The sequence below is a fragment of the Notechis scutatus genome, chromosome 12, assembly GCF_049901735.1.
Source record: "Notechis scutatus isolate UNSWTSFEM ecotype Mainland chromosome 12, rNotScu1.2, whole genome shotgun sequence".
Taxonomy (NCBI): Eukaryota; Metazoa; Chordata; class Lepidosauria; order Squamata; family Elapidae; genus Notechis; species Notechis scutatus.
In genome coordinates, this window is record NC_142020.1 from 3,833,945 (window position 1) to 3,855,162 (window position 21,218).

Here is a 21,218-nt window from a genome sequence, read left to right on the forward strand (position 1 = left end):
AAGTAAACTAATTCCACCTTTCTTCTCAGTATGTATCCGAGTTCTCTTGACGTCATCACTAAAAGAGTTGGGGGACATTTTCATATGTTCATTTTCTGACCTGAACATAATAGGGACGTTTTAGGAAGTCTTCCTTCCCCGTTTCATAACATTCTCCCCCTCCCAGAGCTTCTGTGTGGATCCTGCACTCACCTGCACTGAAAATGGGCTGTGTGGAGGCTCCTGGGGAGGGGAGGACCAGCCAGTCGGTTCAAATACTGGTTCGGTGAACCAGATGCAGATTTAACAACCAGTTCATCTGATCCGGTGTGAACCGGTAGAATCCCATCCCTGATTGTCTTCAACCCAATTATAACAAAAATTTGCTAAACATTCAACCCTTTTTGCTGGGGGAGTAAAGCCATTTTTTTTTCCATGTTGGTTTTCTTTGCTTGAGAAATTGAGACACTGAAATGAACAGGCCAGTGGCAAAGATAAAGGCTTTTTTTTTTTAATTTTATCAAATAGATCTGTACAAAAGTTAGCATTAGTCAGAAGCCAGTGAACAAAAACAGATAAACTGACAACTTTCGAACTTTATACAGAAAAATAGATTGCATAAGTATTCCATCTTCAGCTCTCCTCTTTTGTGTCGCAAGCCCACCCACTTCCACAAATACACTTTTTAAAAAAGGAAAACGTGAAAACAAAAACAAACCCGAGAATATGAAACATAGAAAAGATAAGCTAGATAGTCTCTGAAAGTTTAAAGTTTTATAAAGATTTGTTTTTTCTTTTAAAAAGGCACAAAGTTACCATTAGAATAGATGGTTGTTATATGCTCAGCATACAGATAGCAACAGAATTATTAGCCTACACCTAAGGATTAACCAAAACGTAGTGGAGAATGCTAATTTTCACAGCTTTGATGAATAAGATCTGGTTCTTAAATAGGGCAATATTAAAGTGAAACTCAAAGTGTAAATTCTGCTAAAACTGATATTTCTTTATAAAAAGAATAAGCTGCACCAATTTTAAAATGTAACATTTTTAAAAAATAATGTTGTAGTTTGAAATTAGCTTATGATGGGAGGTGAACCTATTCACTTTCCTTTTTCCATATCTGATTTCATACAATTTCGCTTAAGATGGAGTTTATTCCCCCATAAATTCACATTTTGCCAGGACAGAGGAGAAATTCCAGTGAAGGAATCAATGTAAAATTTCAGATTGTGCCTGTTTCCTCTGGCAGGAGTCTGTGAAGTTTCTCAGTCATCCAGGTCACAGTTGTCTCAATGGTATTCTTTCAAAATAGGAGGAGGAAGAGGAGAAGAAGCAGAAGGAGAAGGAGAAAGAGGAGGAGGAGCAGGAGAAGGAGGAGGAGAAAGAGGAGCAGGAGCAGGAGGAGAAGGAGCAGGAGGAGAAGGAGAAGGAGGAGAAGGAGAAGGAGAAAGAGGAGGAAGAGGAAGAAGGAGAAGTTGTTTTGCTTCTCAGCCAAGAAACTTCATCTGTTCCGAACCAATTAATCTTCTTGGATGAAAAGCGAAATGTTTCTGACTTTGGGTTTTACTGATTAGACTGATAGATCTTTATAAAAATGGCTTATTATTATGAAAAAAGCAAAAAGCTGTGATTTGATGTTAAGGCCTTATTTTACTGTAACAGAGAGAGTCGGAGTCAATGCCCCTTTTCCTTTCTTATCTTTCCTCACTTCTCTTTCCCCTCCTCCTCTGCTTTTCTATTTACTTTGTATTTTGTATTTTATAATACTTTATAACTCAATAAAAATGTTAATGGGGAAAAAATGAAATGTCTGATTTTTCTAAAGGGAAAAGAAAAAACCAGCCCAGTTGCCTTTTGAAAAAGCATCTTTGAGACTCAAACAGGTTATTTTCCTGTCCTTGAAAAATCCTAAAATTCTGGCAGAAAACTCACCTCACACCTCACCGGGTAAGAGATTGCATTTTTCTTCCGATAGGCAACACACCTTGCACAATATTTTTGCACGTGTGGAATTCCTAGCTGTGGAAATTGGCTTGCCAAGCTGGGTTGTGTGAAGGCACTTTAGAGATGCCTCTGTGCTCGTTCAATTCACTTGATAAAAAAAATATCTACTCTGAATTTCATTAGTGCAAGCTTTGTAAGGTTAACTCCATGAACCCTTTCTAAATAGGAATTTAAAATAAAAAATTTAGAAAGCACCAGTATGGAGGTGCATAGCCTGTTTGTGGCTGGAAAACCATCAAGAGATGAAAATGTCACTTTTTCTTCATCTGGAAAAGCAAATATCACCCACTGACTCCGGAAAAGATGGAAAAAGCAAGTCCGTGCCAGGAATTCATTTCCACAGGGGGCAACAGTACTGCAAAACCAGGATCAGATGTAGGTGGGCTCCCACTACATTCAAAGGCAGGGGTTCAAACTCGTGACATGTCGTCAGGTGACATCTCACAACTTTTTTCCCCATTCGCTAAACCAGGGATGGGCGTGGCCAGTACGTGACGCATCCGGCCCATGGCCCGTGAGTTTGAAACCCCTGTTCTAAGGCAATGTTTCTCAACCTCAGATACTTTAAAACATGTGGACTTCAACTCCCAGAATTCCCCAAGCGATCTTTCTTCTAACCAGGCTATACAAAACCAACCATGTTTCTCCCAATTTACCAAGCCGTAAATGATTGTTTAGAAGCCATGCAACCAAGCTCCGGATATCAACTGGAAGAGCTACTGTAGATGAGTGTTCTGTGATTCCAGTGGCAGTCTACCTTTTAAGTTCCAGGTGTTGGAGATAAACAATATGGAGTGGCCATCACCTTCACAGCATCTGAAAGTGAATGTTAGCCAGGAGCAACTTAGCACAACATTTGTTGAAACACAGCGTGAACTCTGTTTTTTCTCCACCTCTTAGGTTCCTATATTATCATTGGTTGTTGTTTTTTTTAAAGCATTTCTAATTTTCCTTTCTGATGGACCTTTAAATGCTGCTCTCCCCCCCTTTTTTAATGAGTAGTGTAATTGGGGAGATGGGGAAACTCCTCCACTACTTTATGCGCTATAAAGTCTTTATTTAAATCTACCTCTTGCACAGAATTACTTCATTAATTAAAAGGACAAAAATTACACAGAACATAAATACATATTTAACAGATTTACTCTCAAACAATGACAAAAATATATATATCAATGCACTTTTTAAGCTTCCAAACCAAAATGTTAATTACAGCAAAACTTTGCTCAGAACTTTAAACTAAAATTAAGAAATGCTGACATTAGTTGGTTGGTCGGTTGGTCCCAAAAGATTCTTGAATGGTCCCTCAGTATTGTTAATTGAACACTTAAGATTTTTTTTTAAAAAAAAAATCCTATGTGGGTTTTTGTGCAAGGCTGATCTGTCCCTGGTTTGCCACAAAACCTTAAGCACCATCTTCACCTCGACTTTTACAGAGTCTTGGATTTGAAATCAAACTCATTGCAAAGTTCTCACAGAGGAGTTAGAATGGATCGTCCTTCATCTATTCAAGAGCATTCATTGGTACGGATGTTATTTAATATGATTTACGAGTCAGAATAAACAAAATAGAGCTTTGCCTTGGAAAATCTAAGAGATTCTGGACAGAAGGCCCAGGCATACCGGCAAAAGGGGAGGCACTTCCAACTATGCAATGATGCTCCATTAGGGTTCTTTGTTATTAACTATCATCACTTCTTCGCTCCGTCTTTGTTTCTATGTAGTGCATACTGTTGAAGGCTGGTGGGGAAGACCTCAAGAAGCAGCTCCTTCCATCTGCTCAAGGCCTTGTCAGGGTTGTGTAGACGGGCTGGTCCCAGTTCGCCGTAGGGCTGTGAGAAGGAGGGATGGACAGGCTGTTGAGGATGGGGGTGGCATACGGCCGGCGAGAGGAATGGAAATACGGATACTGGTAAATGCTGGAAGGGTAGCCTGAGTAGGGGTTGTAGTAGTTGGAGCTCTGAAGATCTGTGTAGTCGCACGGGGAGCTGGAGAAAGATCCCGTGGCTGAGCTCGGGGAGACGGTGGTGGCACACGCTTGTGCAGTATAGGATCCGTAGTCCGAGTGGGTTGGAGAGTTGTGAGGCTGGTCACTGTAATGGCTCGGGCTGAGCTGTTCAGTCTTGATGTGAGGCCTCTGATGGCTGCTTTCACTGGACGAAGGGGAGGCAGATGCCGGACTCTTGTGAGTCCATATCTGGGAGGACCCAGCAGTGCTGCTGTTGGCCGAGTGAGGGTAAGAAGTCCCATAAGATCCCGCAGTGGAGTTCTGCCCGTGGCTGGCTGGGATGGCAGAGTGGCCGTTGAGTGGCAAGTACTGGTCAAACTCGTGGATGTCGAAAGCCTCCATGTTGTTGATGACCTCACTGCTCAGCTCAGAGATGTCCACGTTGCTGAAATCAATGTTCTGTCGACCGCTTTCCATGAGGCGCCGGCCCTCGTGTTTTAGTTCTTGCTTGCTCCCGGGGTGAAGGTCTGTCTTAGGGGTGGTAGGTGGGGTAGGAGGTCCATGGGGCTGCCCTAGAGAAAAGTGTATGGAAAACAAAGTCATCATCTTCAAAGGGAAGATGGCTTAGCTTAAACACCAGCCCTGAAAGATGTATGGTGATTTTATTTAATAAAAATAAAGGAAGCACTAAGTTGACATGCAAGAAAGCAATGGATCATCTGTTTTGGAAATCAGCTTTGGAAATCCTGCTATCAAAATGTGAAAGAAGCCCAGTCTCTTGTTTCTAGATGGACCTGCCTACCAGGAAAATGACCACTTTTAGCTGGGATGGGGAGGAGCAGGAGGGCCAGAAGGGACCTCAAGAGGTTTTCTAGTCCAACCCCTTGCTCAGGCAGAAAACCCTATACTGTTTCAGACAAGTGGCTGTCCAGTCTCTTCTTAAAAAAACCCAGTGTTGGGACACCCAAAACTTCTGAAGGCAAGCTGTTCCACTGGTTAACTGTTCTCACTAGTTCTCCTTAGTTCTAGGTTACTGTTCTCCTTGATTAATTTCCATCCATTGTTTCTTCTTCAGGTGCTTTGGAAAATAGTTTGACCCCCCTCTTCTTGGTGGCAGCCCCTCAAATATTGGAACATTGCTATATTTGAGTGGCTAAGAAAAGGTAAGGAGCAGCTGACAAGCTTGCTTTCTGGTCATTGTGGGCTTATGATGGGCCATACTCCTGTGGCAAGTACACCTATAGTATTTACTTAGAATTCCAGATGTGCTAAGCACAAAGAACATGGGAGAGACCATATAAGGGTTGACTATACAGTGTACTTATTAGAAAAAGAGTGGGAATATCCAAAACTTTAACTTCTATCATTCCCACCTTTGGGCCACCTAGCTCAGTGGCCCAACAATTTTAGGATGTGTGGACTTCAATTCCCAGAATAACCCAGCTGGCACTGAAGACACACATCTTAAAATGGCTAAGGATGTAAGACACCGAGATAGCTCAAAACCGTCTCATTTGACAGGGAAAGGATTCTCTTACATTCAAGCAAGGGTCTCTCCAAACCAACCAGGTGTTAAGAATAACATCTGGCAACCCTGCCTTGTAAAGCAAATGCTTTCCTAACAGCTTTCCCAAGTCTGCATGTCGATTTGGTGAACTGCGTGCGCAGAAAATTTAGGAAAAGCTATTCTGTTGTAAGCTGCAACGGAGAGAAACAGAAGCTATCAGGATAACAAAAAGTTGTCAAATGATTTAGCACCACACCAGCCAGCTGGAAGGACTATACCACACATCTGTCAGGACTAAGTGACTTGATCAGGGCCTGATTTGACTTGTTTTGCAGAGGGAAACTGAGAGCACCCTTTGATTCGACCCATCAAATTAGTCCAAATTTGTGAACGGCAAATTTGAGGATGCCTGTTGTTTTGTGTGTGTGTTTTTTTTTAATGGGTGTTTCTGTTTTTATGATGAAAACTGCCCGGAGTAAGCCAATTTAACATAAATGGGATGCAAACATATGCCAACATCCATCAAATCTTTACATGGATCCAAAGGTGCCAGATCAGAAGTCCCAAATCCATTCGGTGAATTTGAATGAAATGTAGGAGATATTCTAGGGAGGTTGGAAAAGGAACGCAAGGAAGGAGAGGCTGGAAATCAAAAGACAAAAGGTGAGTGTGTATCAGCACTTCCTACAAACAGCAGCTCAGGTGGGGAGAAGCATTTCCCATCGTGCAAAGGGACCAAGTTGCCAAGCTTGGAGACCTCTGCTCTATTGTGAGATTGGAGAGCCTGGGAGGGTTCATCCCACCTTCTGCCCCTTTCCTATTTTTCAAAAAAAATGTTAATTGTTGCAATAACCACACCAGAGGCCTAATCTGCATTTCTAAAATCCATTTCCTGCTGAAAACTCCTCTCCCACCTAATTCCAGTAGAGCAAAGTACACAGTAATCCTCGCCATAGGACCACTATTGAGCCCAAAATGTCTGTCGTTAAGTGAGACATTTATTAAGTGAGTTGTGGCCCATTTTACAACCTTCCTTGCCTGAATTGCTAAGGGAACCATTGCAGTCGATAACTTAGTAACCTAGTTGTTAAACGAGTCAGGCTTTTCCATTGACTTTGCTTGTCAGAAGGTCGCAAAAGGGGATTAGAGGACCCTGGGACACTGCAAACTGTCATAAATATGAGTCAGTTGCCAAGTGTCTGGATTTTTTATTCACTTAACAGCCGTGTTACTAACTTAACCGCTGCTGTGGTTCAGTTGGCATGAGTAAAATGGGACAAAATTCACTTAAGAACTGTCTCAGCTACTGTTGTGGTTTGCTGACAGCCTGTGCAGACGTCAGCGGTATAGGACAGTGGAGAAGAACATGGACCAGTCGAGGAGTCTGGAGAGGACTCAGACGAGGGTCCTGCGTCCAATGCAGAGATGAAGCCAGGGCCATCTGGGAGTGGAGTGCTGACTCCGGAGCCTTCGGAGTCTGGCAGCAGTAAGGCAGAGGAACAAGGGGAGCCTGTTCCCAGTGCGCATGTGCACAGAGGTGCTAGAAGGCAAGAGCAGCTGAAACAAAAGGGGTGACTTGGGAGTGAGGCTGGGAGGTGATTGCCCCTCCCATGAGGTAGAAAGGACAGGCAAAGATGACGAAACTTTTGCAGGAAGCAAAGTCGTTCGCTGTATTCAGATTAATCCTTGAAACTCTTTGTACTTCGGTTGGTTTTTTTATAATTCATTTGGCACTCTAGTTATTGACAGCAATTCAAAGGAGAGAAAGGTGGGTGCTTATCTCGAGGGACTGTTTGAGATTCATTACGGCTGGGAATGAAAATAATTCCCAGCGTTGCAATTGAAACAAGACTTGTTTTTAAAATAAGTGTGTGCGTAATTATGGTCTCGGAAGCCTTGGTCAGAACAGCTACAGAGGTTTTGGGCTTGGTTATGGTCATAAATCAAGGACTACCTGTATCCTTGAGAAAATAAGAAAACAGTGAGCAAATGACACAGGGATCTCTTGCCTTCCAGTGCATCATGTCTAGGTGAACACATCTATCCTGGCCATGGAACTTATGCCCAAATATCTGAAAAATGAATGAATGAATGAATGAATGAATGGCAATGATGTATTGCAAATGATTTCACTTGCACCTCAGTTGGTCACAGAGTTACCTCTGGTTGCTATAGAGCAGAGGTGGGAAACTATGGCCTTTTTATGGCCTGTGGACTTCAACTCCCAGAATTCCTGAGCCAGCCATGCTGAGAGCTGAAGTCCACAAAAGGCCCATCGTTCTCCACCCCTGCTGTAGGGTCTCCCGTAGAATGCATACAGATATGCCTGGAGCTCCCAAGACCCCTTGGAAGGAGAAGGTGCAAGAGCTTCCCACAAACGTGTTCAGAGCTCACCAATTTCTGAACACAAATATACGTTTAGCCTTCAGCTGTGAAGCTGAGCATAGTTCCCCAAGGTCTTGGCTTTATGCTCCAGAGCAGAAGCCAGAAATGGAGAGAGAAAAATCCCAGCTTTCTTGCAAAGAAAAAAACAGTCAGCAGAACAGAAGCTAGAGAAGAAACTGCCAATTTTGTAGATGGGAAACAGGGGAGATATTCTCCGATTGTAGCCTGGGTTGGCAAACACATCTGGGTCGGCTCCAGAGAAAAGGGGGGACTCCATGGGATGCATCCTGCCACAGTTCTGCTCTATACTGAAGAAGGAGAAAGGCTGCCTAGGTTTCATGGAGAAGGACCTCTTCTCTATCAAGCATGATTGATGAATGAATTAATGTTCGTATGGTATCTGGAGTCGAGCCTTTCTTTTCCCAAGAACATCATCCCAAATTAGGAAATGCACCGAATGGGAGAACTTGACAATATGGACAGAGTTGCAAAATCTCTACCTCCTCCCATGCTATTTCTCATGACCAGACACCAGCGGTGGAATTTAGCAGGTTCGCACTGGTTCGCGAGAACCGGTAGCTAACTTTTTGTGCAGTTTGGAGAACCGGCTGAATAGCGTGCCTTGCCATGCCATGCTGAGTCCTGCCTTGCCCCTCCTCTCCCCTCCCAGCCACTCCTTGCCTTGCTACCGAGCCACTTGCCCAGCCACCCAAGGTTATAAGAAGTGGCTGGGAGGGGAAGGGCCAGGTGGGGCAAGGAGAGGCCGGGCAAGGTGAGGCGCCCCTCGACGTGAGTGATGTCAAGTTGGCCATGTCTACCCAGTCACATGATCATCCAGCCAGGTTTATCCAGCCAGTCATTAGGGTAGAGAACCAGTTGTTAAATGATTTGAATCCCACCACTGTCCGACACCTGAGATGTCCAAGATAAAGCAAATTAAGGATTCTGGATTCTGGGTTTAATTAAGGATTCTGGATTAAGGATTCTGCCTTGGACAAATTGTCAGATCTGCCATCTCCAGCAGAGATGTTTCACTGGCATCCTGCCATAAATTGTAAGCGGGGATGAATTTGGGGTAGTAACATGTGGACCTGGGAATGAGAAGACAAACAGGGAGTGGGGAGGGGAGACACATTGAAAAGAACCAGAGGTGCCAAACTGGAATAAACCAACATCCAAGGACACCTGGCCTGGGAACTGAATGTAAAATGGATTGAGAGGCCCCAAGCTCCAAGCCATTCCCAAAACACCTTCAAGGCATCCTATTGAAGACTGATGGACTGGTCATGTGGGGAGGGCCAGGGAAAGGATGAAAAGTGTAATCTTTGTGCAGGAATACTTAGATCTGGTTTTACTTTCACTGCAACCACTTGAGTAAAAGAACCCATCACTTCAACCAAATGGAACCGAGAGTCTTTCTTTTTTAAATGTCTAAATTGGGGCAGGTCTGACACAAACACTCTTCCTTCACCTGTGTGGTCACTAGGGTGATGCACTTCACTCATCGAGCCCAGTCCTGAGTCTGATTTGTAGATCTGGGATCCTCCGTGATGGTTCAGCTCAGCTCCCGAGTCTGAATCACTCTGGCCGGCTTTGACACTTTTCCTCCGACGTGGCTGGTATTTGTAGTCTGGGTGATCCTTTTTATGTTGAACCCTCAACCGTTCAGCCTCCTCCACAAAGGGACGCTTCTCATTTTCACTCAGCAAGCTTAAGAAAGAGAGAGAGGAAAACGAAGTGAGTCATTCATGTATGCCTTTAACCCAATTTAAGTCTAACAGTCTTACGTAGTCCCAAAGCGGCCGAAGAATCCAAGAACACAATCAATGCCCTGTTGGGTCAGACCAAAGGACCCATCTAATCCAGCAGTTTGTTCTCTCTCAGTAGTTAGATTTGGGAGATTCCATTCTGTCTCATACAATGAACTTTTAGTTTAGTTTATTGTCATTGCACCTCGTACAATGAATGTACCTGCTGTCAACTCATATTTATTTGGTCTTTTAGTGTTGCCAGCAGAAAGGGAGGGGGGAGCAGTGTAGCAGTTTGCAAAACCGAAACTGCATTCCATAAATGTTTTCATAGATAGTTTCCAGGCAACTGAAGTTCCTATCATGCAAAATTCTAACTGGAGAGTATGATTGATGACTCTTGGCTATGGATGTGTCCCATTGGAGAATATGAATTATGATACACCCAGGGGGTGGGGGAAAACCAGGGTCAAGGGTGACAATGAATGATGTGTCTCAGAGTTGGCTACACCCAGGTAGCACCGGCATGTTTACTCCTAATAAATCTTCTTTGAGCTTTGAAAATCCAGCTAGAGACTCATTATTTAAATGGGGATAACTCCCAGAGCCCTGACACATGCATTTGTGGAACTGAAGAGGTAGAAGATCTGACTCATATGTTATTCAATTGCTGCTTGTATAAGGGGGTGAGATATAAGTACCTTGATCCACATATTAAACATATGGCCCTGTGGGAGCCATATTAAAACAACATATACCTCATGTGTGACCAGAATTTGAAAACAACATTTAATACACCACAATTTCTGACTAAAATGGTCTGACTGAGATCGACATATGTGGGGTAAATTGCAGGGGTAATACAGAAATATAATTTTATGTCATTTTATTCTATTTTACATATTTATGTATTAAATTATTGTATCTTATACTATAGTTATTGTATTTTACCCTATTCTCATTTTAAATTGTATAGGATTTTACTGGTAACACGTGTTCGAATCATGTATGCCGATTTGGCCTGTAGGCTAATCAATAAAATAAACTGATTAATCGAGCAGTCTAAGTGGCCAACCAACTGCCCAAGGAAGTCCACCAGTCTTTCAGCAGATGGCCTTCAAAGGCAGTCCCACTGCCACCAAAGCTAAGAGCACCCCAAGCTGTCCTTTTTTGAAGCTAACCAAACTTTTTGGTACAAGGGAGCATCACATCTCGTGATGGCAAATTCCAAACTTGAATCACATGTGTTGAGTTGTTACATATGTCCAAATTCTTCCAGGATTCAATTGAATTGGTTAGTTCTAACTTCCCTAATTTCCCCTTGTCCACTTTATCCAGGCTACATCTAATCTTGTACAATGTACTGTCATCTCATTCAACCTCCTTTCTAAACTAATAATCCCCAAATGTTGCAAATGCTTATTCACAGGGAAGATGTTCCAACCTCTTGATCACCTGAGTTGACCTTCTCTGACCTCCAAGTTCCCTTATGCCTCTTACAAGATGCCCTGAGCAGATCTGTGCACAATATTCCAGAGATGGTCACGCTAGTGATTCATCTAAGGGCATTATAATATTGAGTAATGGTAAGTGAAAATGACCTTGGGAGACAGGGAGAAGAGACGCAGCCAAGGAAATGGTCAGATAAAAGGCAACTTAGCCACTAGCAGAAACGGGGGTGAGGCAAGAAGTAATTCAGAAGAGTTAGTTTTCCTGTAAAGGGGGGTGGGAGGAGATATACTTTTGAATTGGCAAGATTCTGTTAATGTAACTTTACAAATAAAGCAGAATTAGATCGTCTGGCTCTGCTTACTGTTTGGCCTACTTGTCAGACCTGCCACAGTGTGAACCTCTAAATAGTAATGATCCTTGGCTCCATTTGTTGAGAAAGGTATAGTTTATTAGAAGTCAAGTGTAAGAGCAATAGTCTACGTGCTATTGCTATTACTTACACTTGACTTCTAATAAACTATACCTTTCTAACACCCTCTTTAAGTGGTTTACAGAGTCAGCCTATGGTCCCCAACAATCTGGGTCCTCCTTTTACCCACCTGGGAAGGATGGAAGGCTGAGTCAACCTTGAGCCTGGTGAGATTCGAACTGCCGAATTGCAGTCAGCTGGCAGTCAGCAGAGGTAGCCTCCAGTACTGCACTCTGACCACTGCACCACCATGGCAGTAATGCATAGCCAGTACCGAGAATCATGTGCCAAAATCCCTACGTTCAACATTTCCCTCCCTTAGCTGCCTCCCATCGCTGACCACACACACACACACACACACACACACACACATACACACCAATCAGATAAAGCAAGGTATTGGTGTTTGCCTCTAATATTCTAATATAGTCTAATAGTCTAATATTCCAACTATTCTAATAGTCTAATAGTCTAATATTTCCTTCACTTTGAAGTATTGCTCTCCCTCAATGAGATCAGGAGAAGGAGGGGCTTCCGCCAGGGGCTGTAATGTGGAGGTTTAAGGGGCCGTAATGCAGAGGTTTTGCTGGTTTAAGCAGACTACAGTGTAAGACTAAGGTTTTTTGGCCATTTAAGTTCAACCGCTACCAAGTTGATAATTCTTACATGGGGAAAAGATCTACAAATTTTGCTCCCAGCTTTCTCAAGGGTCATCTAGACTGGACATATGTGGTGGACAAATACACTTCACCCCCTATTTTAAATTATTTTATGAGAGGGCTTCTTCTTGTCAGCGTACTTCTTATATGTTTCTCCGGCTTCCTCTAATGCCTTGCGAACTACCGGCCATGTAGTTTGCAGCTGTTTCACTGTAAGATGGCAGCTGACGTTACCTCATAAGGCTGACATATTAGCACCTCTCTTGTCAATATCATTTTGGAATGGTATGGTACGGTACGGTACGGTACGGTATGGGAGAGGAGAGGAGGGGAGGGGAGGGGAGGGGAGAGAATTCTTTATTGGCCAAGTGTGATTGGACACACAAGGAATGTGTCTTCAGTGCATAAGCTCTCATTGTACATAAAAGATATAAGTTATAAATCATGATCATAGTCATCACAAAAATACATTCATCATAATTCATAAGATGCAACTCTAAGTGATAGTCATAAGATACTAAATAAGCAATCAGCATAAACCATACTAGGAAACTAAATAAAACAATATAAATCGTAAAGATACAAACAACAAGGTTATAATCATAAGCAGAAGGAGATAGGTAATAGGAAGGATGAGAATAATAATAATAATACAGCATTACTAAATAGTTTGACAGCATTGTGGGAATTAAGAGTGACGGCATGGGGGGGGGGGGAAATCATCCTTGTGTCTAGTTGTTCTGGTATGCAATGCCCTATAGCATTGTTTCTCATTTTTCATTATCTCAAGCAGACAATTTTGTCCTTTTTCATGTAGAGAATACACACTGTGCTAATACCTTCACTGAATGTCATGTGTACCTTTATCATTACTCTAAAATCTCTTTCCCCACTGATCCTGCACACTCTGAACTCATTCCGTTTGCATAAGTCATTAGAATTTTTGGCCCCAGGTACATATGGTGCAAGATTCCCTTCTTTCCCATGGGATTTCCATTGCTTTAAGTTTTTTAACACAGTTTTTAATGTTTATGACAAGTTCAAGGGAAATCTTTTCCTTTATAAAGGAATAACCCATAAAAATACCAGAATGGGCCAATTCCCTGTGGTCAACTTGCTGCGGGACAATTCAACAATTCCATTTAATTATTTAAAATACTTTTTAAGAACTATTTTAATTGTTGTCAATCATATTTCATTTTGTCCTTCCTTTTGCATCCTTTAATGATTCTATTCCATCATTTCTTCTATATTAGTATAACTCTTCTCTTACAGCGAGTTGTGCCATGGCAAGTTGCTTGTTGCAGGTTGGCTGTGGCGAGGTGTGCTAATGTTGGAAGAAATATCCATCTGGTTCAGTTCCAAGCCAGGAGAAAAACACTGGAAATAACATGGAGGCTGATTGGAAAGAAAGTTGGTTTATTGATGAAGGAGAAACCACTAACCATGTGGGATTCTGGGACAGCAGACAAAATGGAGTTTAGAGTGGGTGGGTTTTATACCTTCTGGATTCCTATGGGATCATGTAGGGGTCATGGCTGGCTCTATAGGCAAAGGGGGAAATGCAAACCCTAGGTGTTTGAGCTAATTTTGCCAACCTTTTGTTATCTGGAGTTTTTGTCTTGACCCTAGTCTTTCTGAACGGATTACCAAATCTGCATTTCTAAAAGCTGGCCTCCTCAGTTTCTGCTTCGGACAGGGAAACTGGGGCCGGTCTCTGGGGCCAGAGACTAGTATAGATCTATTTCAAGCTATTTAGCTCTCGTCTGCTAGCCATACCCTTTGGGGATTCAAACCCAGGCTGCTTGCATATTAGGTAGATGTATTAACCACTAAGCCACAGGCTCTCCTTGCTTTGTCGGCTATACCAGGGGAGAGATTAAGTGGTTTTTTTTTATCAGGTAAACCTGGTCTACCCAAATATGGGATGGAGCATATTGCTTCCGCCTTCGCCTTTCAGCCCCAATCCAGGGGCCTTCGCAGGGCAGTCGCTTTCTTGATAAACTATTTTTGTATTACATTTATATTTCAATAAATCCCTTTATCTCTTTGTCGGTAAATATAAATTTGAGCCACAAGCATCTTTTCTTCACCTTTTGACAGCCCTTGGAAAATCCCCAAAGACCCCTTCAAGAAAACGACCCCATTACCCAAGCTGGTTAATTCAGCTCCCAAACGGAGAACCCCTGAAACAGAACCAGCTGTTGCGGCTGCCAGCATCCCTATTCTTCCCCCCTCCTTTTTGTATGTATGTAGAATTCTTTTAGCTTATTTTTTGGTACGAGATACTTGAACAGGCTCTGTTCCTTGTAAAGAGAAGAGACAGCGCTTTGTTCGGCTCCAAACTGGTGGAAGCTAAAGATATATTTTTCAGAGGCAGGTGGAGGGGTATAGGTGAATAAAGCATAGGGCATATAATCTCTTCTTATAAAAGCATTATTCAAAGAAAAAAAAAGAAAAGAAAACTACCCACTTTAAAGGTTAAAACAAAACAAAAAACCTATCCCACCCCTTTTGACAATCGACTTCATGTAGAACAGCAAGTTGCACCCATTTCAGAGTCTGACCTCAAGCAGCCCCTCGATCACAAAACCCAACTGCACGTCGTTTCTGAGCAACATTTGCAAGTGGCTGACATATTTTTTAGGTTGTGCAGTCCCACAACAGGAACAACAACAGGAACAACAACAGGAACAACAACAAACAGCCTGGAGACTTCCAAAGAGGGGCGGGATTCTACCGGTTCAGACCCAGTTCGGGCAAATCAGATGTTAAATTTGCACCTGGTTCCCCAAACTGGTATTTGAACCGACCAGCTGGCCCTGTAGTTTGGAATACCACCTTTGACCCCGCCAACCCCATCTCTTCTCTGCCTTCCATTGAGTCCCAGCTGTTTGACTGGGTCTTCTTTTGTTGCCCTGCACAGGAGAATGGAGCTGGAAAGCAGGTTAGTGGGATGGGGAGGGAATGGAGATTTTACAGTATCGTTCCCCTGCCACACCCACCAAGCCACACCACACCCACCAAGCCACGCCCACAGAACCAGTGGTAAAAAAAAATTGAATCCCACCGCTGATGTGATCCCATTTTGCCACCTTCTGACAAGCAAAGTCAATGGGGAAGCCAACTCACTTAATAACCATGTTACTGACTTAACCACTGTAGCGATTCACTCAACAACGGTGGCAAGAAAGGTCATAAAATGGGGCAAAATTCACTTAACTGCCTTGCTTAGCAACTGAAATTTAGGTCGCCGTTGTGGTCTACCTGTACTGCAACGTGTTTTATATCTCTTGCATCCGAGAGCAGCACTTTACATCCATCTGTTATTTATCCGACAGCGGATGGCACAAAGTCAGAACATTTGTATATCATTGTACTTTTGTTTCCTGCTGTTTCACTTTTATATCATATATCATAATGCTCTCCCTCAAAGAACATCAGCAGTTGCTATTATTTTTAATCTTTTCCAAAGCACAAAGAGATCTAAGGAAATGGGAAACTCTGTAAGTTATGCTTTTTTTAAAAAAAAAAAATCATGCTTGCTAACATTTTTCTAACTCTGTTATTTCTCCTGTTCCTATAAAACTTTGGATTTGTTTTTGGATGGCCGAACTAAAATGCTATGTTCAGCCAACATGTTCGGCCAACAACGGTTGCAAGAATTAGGTATATCTAATCCAGTGACACGGTGGCTCAGGGGCTAAGACGCTGAGCTTGTCGATCAGGAAGGTCGGCAGTTCGGCGGTTCGAATCCCTAGTGCCGCGTAACAGAGTGAGCTCCCATTCCTTGTCTCAGCTTCTGCCAACCTAACAGTTGAAAAGCACATAAACAATGCAAGTAGAAAAATAGCGGCCACTTTGGTGGGAAGGTAACAGCGCTCCGTGCGCCTTCGGCGTTTAGTCATGCCGACCACATGACCACAGAGATGTCTTCAGACAGCGCTGGCTCTTTGGCTTTGTAATGGAGATGAGCACCGCCCCCTAGAGCCAGAAACAACTAGCATGTATGTGCGGGGGAAACCTTAATCCAGTGAAAGAAGGACCAGAGATGACATGTTAGCAGCGTCAGGACTCCAATAAATCCACCCCCACTCAAATAATAAGTCTTTAGCCGCATCTCAGAGAAAAGAAAATTGGTTTATTAGAAGTGGCCATGTTGGTGTTAGCTGGAAGTAGCCAATACTAAAATACATCATTCATTTCCCCCTTGACCCTGGTCTTCCTCCACCCTCTGGATGTATATTCTCCAATGGGACACATCCATAGCCAAGAGTCATCCATCATGCTCTCCAGTAATACTCTTGCGCTCCGACAACTTTGGCCTGCCAGGGTGATTATCTAGGCACTTAATATTTAGGCACCACTCCCTTTTTCTGACAGCTAAAAAGACCAAAGGAGTATCTTTGTAGTTGACAAGCAGTCTTGCAATATTTGAGGGGTTCTCACAGAGAAGAAGGGGTCAACCTATTTTTCCAAAGCACCAGAAAGCAAAAAAAGAGGAGCACTAGATGGAAACTAATCAAGGAGAGAAGCAACCTAGAATTAAGGAGAAATTTGCTGACAATGAATCAGAATGAATGAGCCTGAAACGGACTTTAGAGGTCTTCTAGTCCAGCCCCCTGCTCAAGCAAGAGAACCTATACCATTTCAGATAAGGGACTTTTCTTGCCACCGTTGTGAATTAAAATGGTTGTTAACTTTGCTTGTCAGAGGGTTGCCCAAAGGAATCACATAACTATGAACCAGTTGCCAAGTACAAGAGAACATGCCAAATACACGAGAACATGTATATTCATGAACTGGAATACAGCTTAGTAACAAGGTCAGCCAATGAATTGGCATAGCAACTAAATCAGCCAATGAGGACTGTTTTGGAAACTGAAACTAGAATTAGCCTAGGCTGGAAACTGAAACTAAAGTAGGCTAGCGTGGTTGTATGTTAAGCTCTGCAATTCTGCAGCTATGTGTTGAAGCTCTGAGTCTTGTCTATTGAAGATGAAACTATCTTGCTTGCTTGCTGAAGAATGGAGCTCTGCTCTGAACTTGCAACACGTTTCTGTTGGAGTTTGCTCCATGTTGGAGAAATCTACAACTGGTTTACAAAGATGTTAAATGAAGCATCAGCCATCTGTGTTTATTTTTCTGGTGCTGAATTTACGCTGCAAAACTCTCAATAGAACATGAGAACTAACCCATGGAACAGAAGTTGTGGAAGCTCCAACACTGCAGGTTTTTAAGAAGAGACTGGACAGTCTCTGAAAGGGTATAGGATCTCCTGTTCGAGCAAGTGGTTGGACTAGAAGACCTCCAAAGTCCCTTCGAACTCTGTTGTTCTATTCAGGGGTCTTCAAACTTGGCAGCTTTGAGTCTTGTGGACTTCAACTCCCAGAATTCCTCCTCCAGTCGTGTTAGCTCAGGAAATCTGGGAGTTGAAGTCCACAAGTCTTAAACTTGTCAAGTTTGAAGACCTTTGTTCTATATTGTATTGTATTCATTCAGTAATTGAAGCCATATATTTTTGAAGACTTTTGCAACAGAGTCTTTTCACATATTTACTCAGCAATAAACCCCAATCAGTCAGTAGGAGTCACAACTGAGAGACATGCAAAATTGCATTGTTACTGTTAGAAGGCAACAGGGCTATGTAAAGAAAGGTGGTGTTGAAATGCCTAAAAAATACCAGCATCTGGGATTATCTTTGTTTACAAAATTCAAATTTAGCTATCCTTTCCAGGAAACCATTGGAGCACTTTTATAACAGGCAAATAAAATAGCAGATTAAATACACCTGAACACTTGATTTCCATAAGTTCGTATTGGTTAAATGCACTTGAATATGACACACAGTACAGAATCTGACCAACAAAGCCTTTGTAAATGCATGTTAAATCCACCAGTGCCTAGAATACCAGCCTGGAGAAGTGGGCATGGTGAGGATGCCACCATGGCACAGACAGAATCCCAGGCCTCAATAAATCCACTGTTCAAATTGCAACTGAAAAAGTGCAAAGCATGGATTGGAACTTTTTTTTTTTCCAATTCCACCTGTCCGTCCCCCCAGCAGCAAAAGCCTGATCTGGCCCAGCTGACAAAGGCAGGTAAAGATTGGAGCAGATGAGGTAAAAGGGAATAACAATAGAGTTGGAAGGGACCTTGGAGGACTTCGAGTCCAGAGATCGGCAACCTTAACCACTCAAAGAGCCATGAGAGTGCTAATCGGAATCCTCCCATTCAATTCTGGAGCCGACCGGAAGTCTGGTTCCCCCCACCATAGAGTCTCCTCCTAGCACGGCGTCCTTTTTCCTCTACCTGTCCTAAGCGAAAGCCCTATCAATTGTGGAGCCAACCAGAAAACCCTCCCCTTGCCATAGAGTCTCCTCCAGGAGCGCCATGCTTTCCCCCACCCCCACCCTAAACCAGAAGCTCTTCTCAAAATTGTGGCACCATCGGGTGACAGGGAGCCGCAGCAGAGGGATGAAAGAGCCACATGCGGCTCTAGAGCCATGGATTGCTGACTCCTGTTCCAGTCCAACCCTCTGCTCAAGCAGGAGAACCTATACAATCTCAGACAAGTGGCTGTCCAGTCTCGTCTTAAAAGCCTCCGGTGATGGAGCACCCACAACTTCTGAAAGCAACTGGTCAATTGTCCTCATTTTTAGGAAGTTTCTCCTTAATTCCTGTTTGCTTCTCTCCTTGATTAGTTTCCATCCATCGTTACTTCTCTTGCCTTCTGGTGCTTTGGAGAATAATTTGACCCCCTCTTCTTTGTGGCAGCCCCTCAAATATTAGAACACTGCTATCATGTCATACCTAATCCTTCTCTTCACCAGACTGATATACTCAATTCCTGCAATTGTCCTTCATTTGTGGCAGAAAAGGTCTTAAATTACACCCCCCCCCATTTCATTCTGATCCCTAGGGGAGGTATTTTCTGTATATGCTTCATCTCAAAATGCCTTTTGAAAGCTGTGCTCCCATTAGCTCCTATTAGATATTTCCTGGCATCTCTCGATAACAACATCCATCGTACTGTGGGCAATCCATGAAGACTACAAAATAAATGTTTCCAAGTTTTGTAAAGTGGTCCAAGTTTTCCTGATTGATTGATTGTGACACTATTTTCTGCAGAGTGATTTGAGTTGCCAGCAAAGAGAGGATTACAATGGCTCGAACACTTAAAACTCTTCCAATACACGATTACTTTCTTTTTTCTTTTCTTTTCCAACTATGGCCCCAAATGCTAGCAGGATTAATCTTAATTATTTATTAAGCCTTTATCACTATTTTCCAGGCATACTATCCACTAGTATTTTCCAGGCATGGATAAAAACAATTGATACAGTATGTTATAGTCAATTGTGACATCTAAATATAAAATAAGGTGCTCTTAAACTAAATGGTCCATGGCATGTAATACTTACTTCTACACATTCAAAGGGGGAAAAGCAGAAAGCGTTTATTTTAAAGCAATTTCACGAGAGCTCGTGAAGAAGTTTTTTGTTTTTTTTTCAGAACTTTAGGTAACTCAGCAGACAGACACAGGTCTATTCCTGCAGCAAACCAGGAAAAACCCTCAGCCCTGAAGAGCAGAAGTTTGATTTGGGGCTAGCCGAGAAGGAAAAAGGAATTTATTTTAGTGCAATAGCAGGTCTTCAGCCCAAAATGGCACTATATCATGCCGAAGAGAGAAGGGAAGGGAAGGGAAGGGAAGGGGAGGGAAGGGGAGGGAAGGGAAGGGAAGAGCAGAGCAGAGCAGAGCAGAGAAGAGAAAAGAGAAGAGAAGAGAAGAGAAGAGAAGAGAAGAGAAGAGAAGAGAAGAGAAGAGAAGAGAAGAGAAGAGAATAGAATGGAAGAGAAGGGAATAGAAGGAATAGAATAGAATAGAATAGAATAGAATAGAATAGAATAGAATAGAATAGAATAGAATAGAATAGAATTAGAATGGAATGGAATGGAATGGAATGGAAAATGGAAAGGAAAGGAAAGGAAAGGAAAGGAAAGGAAAGGAAAGGAAGGAAGAGCAGAGCAGAGCAGAGCAGAGCAGAGCAGAGCAGAGCAGAGCAGAGCAGAGAAGAGAAGAGAAGAGAAGAGAAGAGAAGAGAAGAGAAGAGAATGGGAATGGAATGGAATGGAATGGAATAGAATAAGGAATAGAATAGAATTAGAATAGAATGGAAAGGAATGGAAGGGAAGGGAAGGGAAGGGAAGGGAAGGGAAGAGAAGAGAAGGAATGGAATGGAATGGAATGGAATGGAATAGAATAGAATAGAATAGAATAGAATAGAATAGAATAGAATGGAATGGAATGGAATAGAATGGAATGGAATGGAATGGAATGGAATGGAAGGGAAGGGAAGGGAAGGGAAGAGCAGAGCAGAGCAGAGAAGAGAAGAGAAGAGAAGAGAAGAGAAGAGAAGAGAAGAGAAGAGAAGAGAAGGAATGGGAATGGAATGGAATGGAATAGAATAAGGAATAGAATAGAATTAGAATAGAATGGAAAGGAAGGGAAGGGAAGGGAAGGGAAAGGAAGGGAAGGGAAGAGCAGAGCAGAGCAGAGCAGAGAAGAGGAAGAGAAGAGAAGAGAAGAGAAGAGAAGAGAAGAGAAGAGGAAGAGAAGAGCTTTATTGTCACTTTATGTGAACACACTGGCACACATTAAAAATGAAATCCTGATGCCTGTTCTCAAAATGGATACACACACACACACATACATGTGCCCGTGCACACATATAGTCCTATACCTATTTATATACAGTATATACATATTAGATTAGATTCAACTTTATTGTCATTGCCATGGATACAGGCAACGAAATGCAGTTAGCATCCAACCAGAGTGCAAGACAAAAGTAAAATATAAATATATGTATGCAAATATGCAAGGCATCGATGACTATGTCAATGGAAAACACACCAAAATGTATGTACACGAGCACAGAAAGGTAAGTGTGACTGCACATATATGAACCTATACAACTGTACCAAATGTTTATGGACACGTTGAATATAAATACAGATGCAGAGAATTATACAAAATACATCATATATTATCAAGGGAAGC

The 21,218-nt window shown here is 42.6% G+C and overlaps 1 protein-coding gene across 1 annotated transcript in view; it reads right to left on the minus strand.

Moving 5' to 3' along the window:
- Positions 1 to 474: 474 nt before the first annotated feature.
- Positions 475 to 21,218, minus strand: part of SOX8 (SRY-box transcription factor 8) — a 34,681-nt gene continuing 13,937 nt past the window's right edge. Inside the window, exons 2-3 of the mRNA XM_026685814.2 lie at positions 9,298 to 9,536; positions 475 to 4,506 (exon numbers count right to left, since the gene is read on the minus strand). Of these exons, the coding sequence (XP_026541599.1) occupies positions 3,767 to 4,506; positions 9,298 to 9,536 (979 nt within the window). The 3' untranslated portion in view covers positions 475 to 3,766. The remainder of the gene's footprint in view (positions 4,507 to 9,297; positions 9,537 to 21,218) is intronic.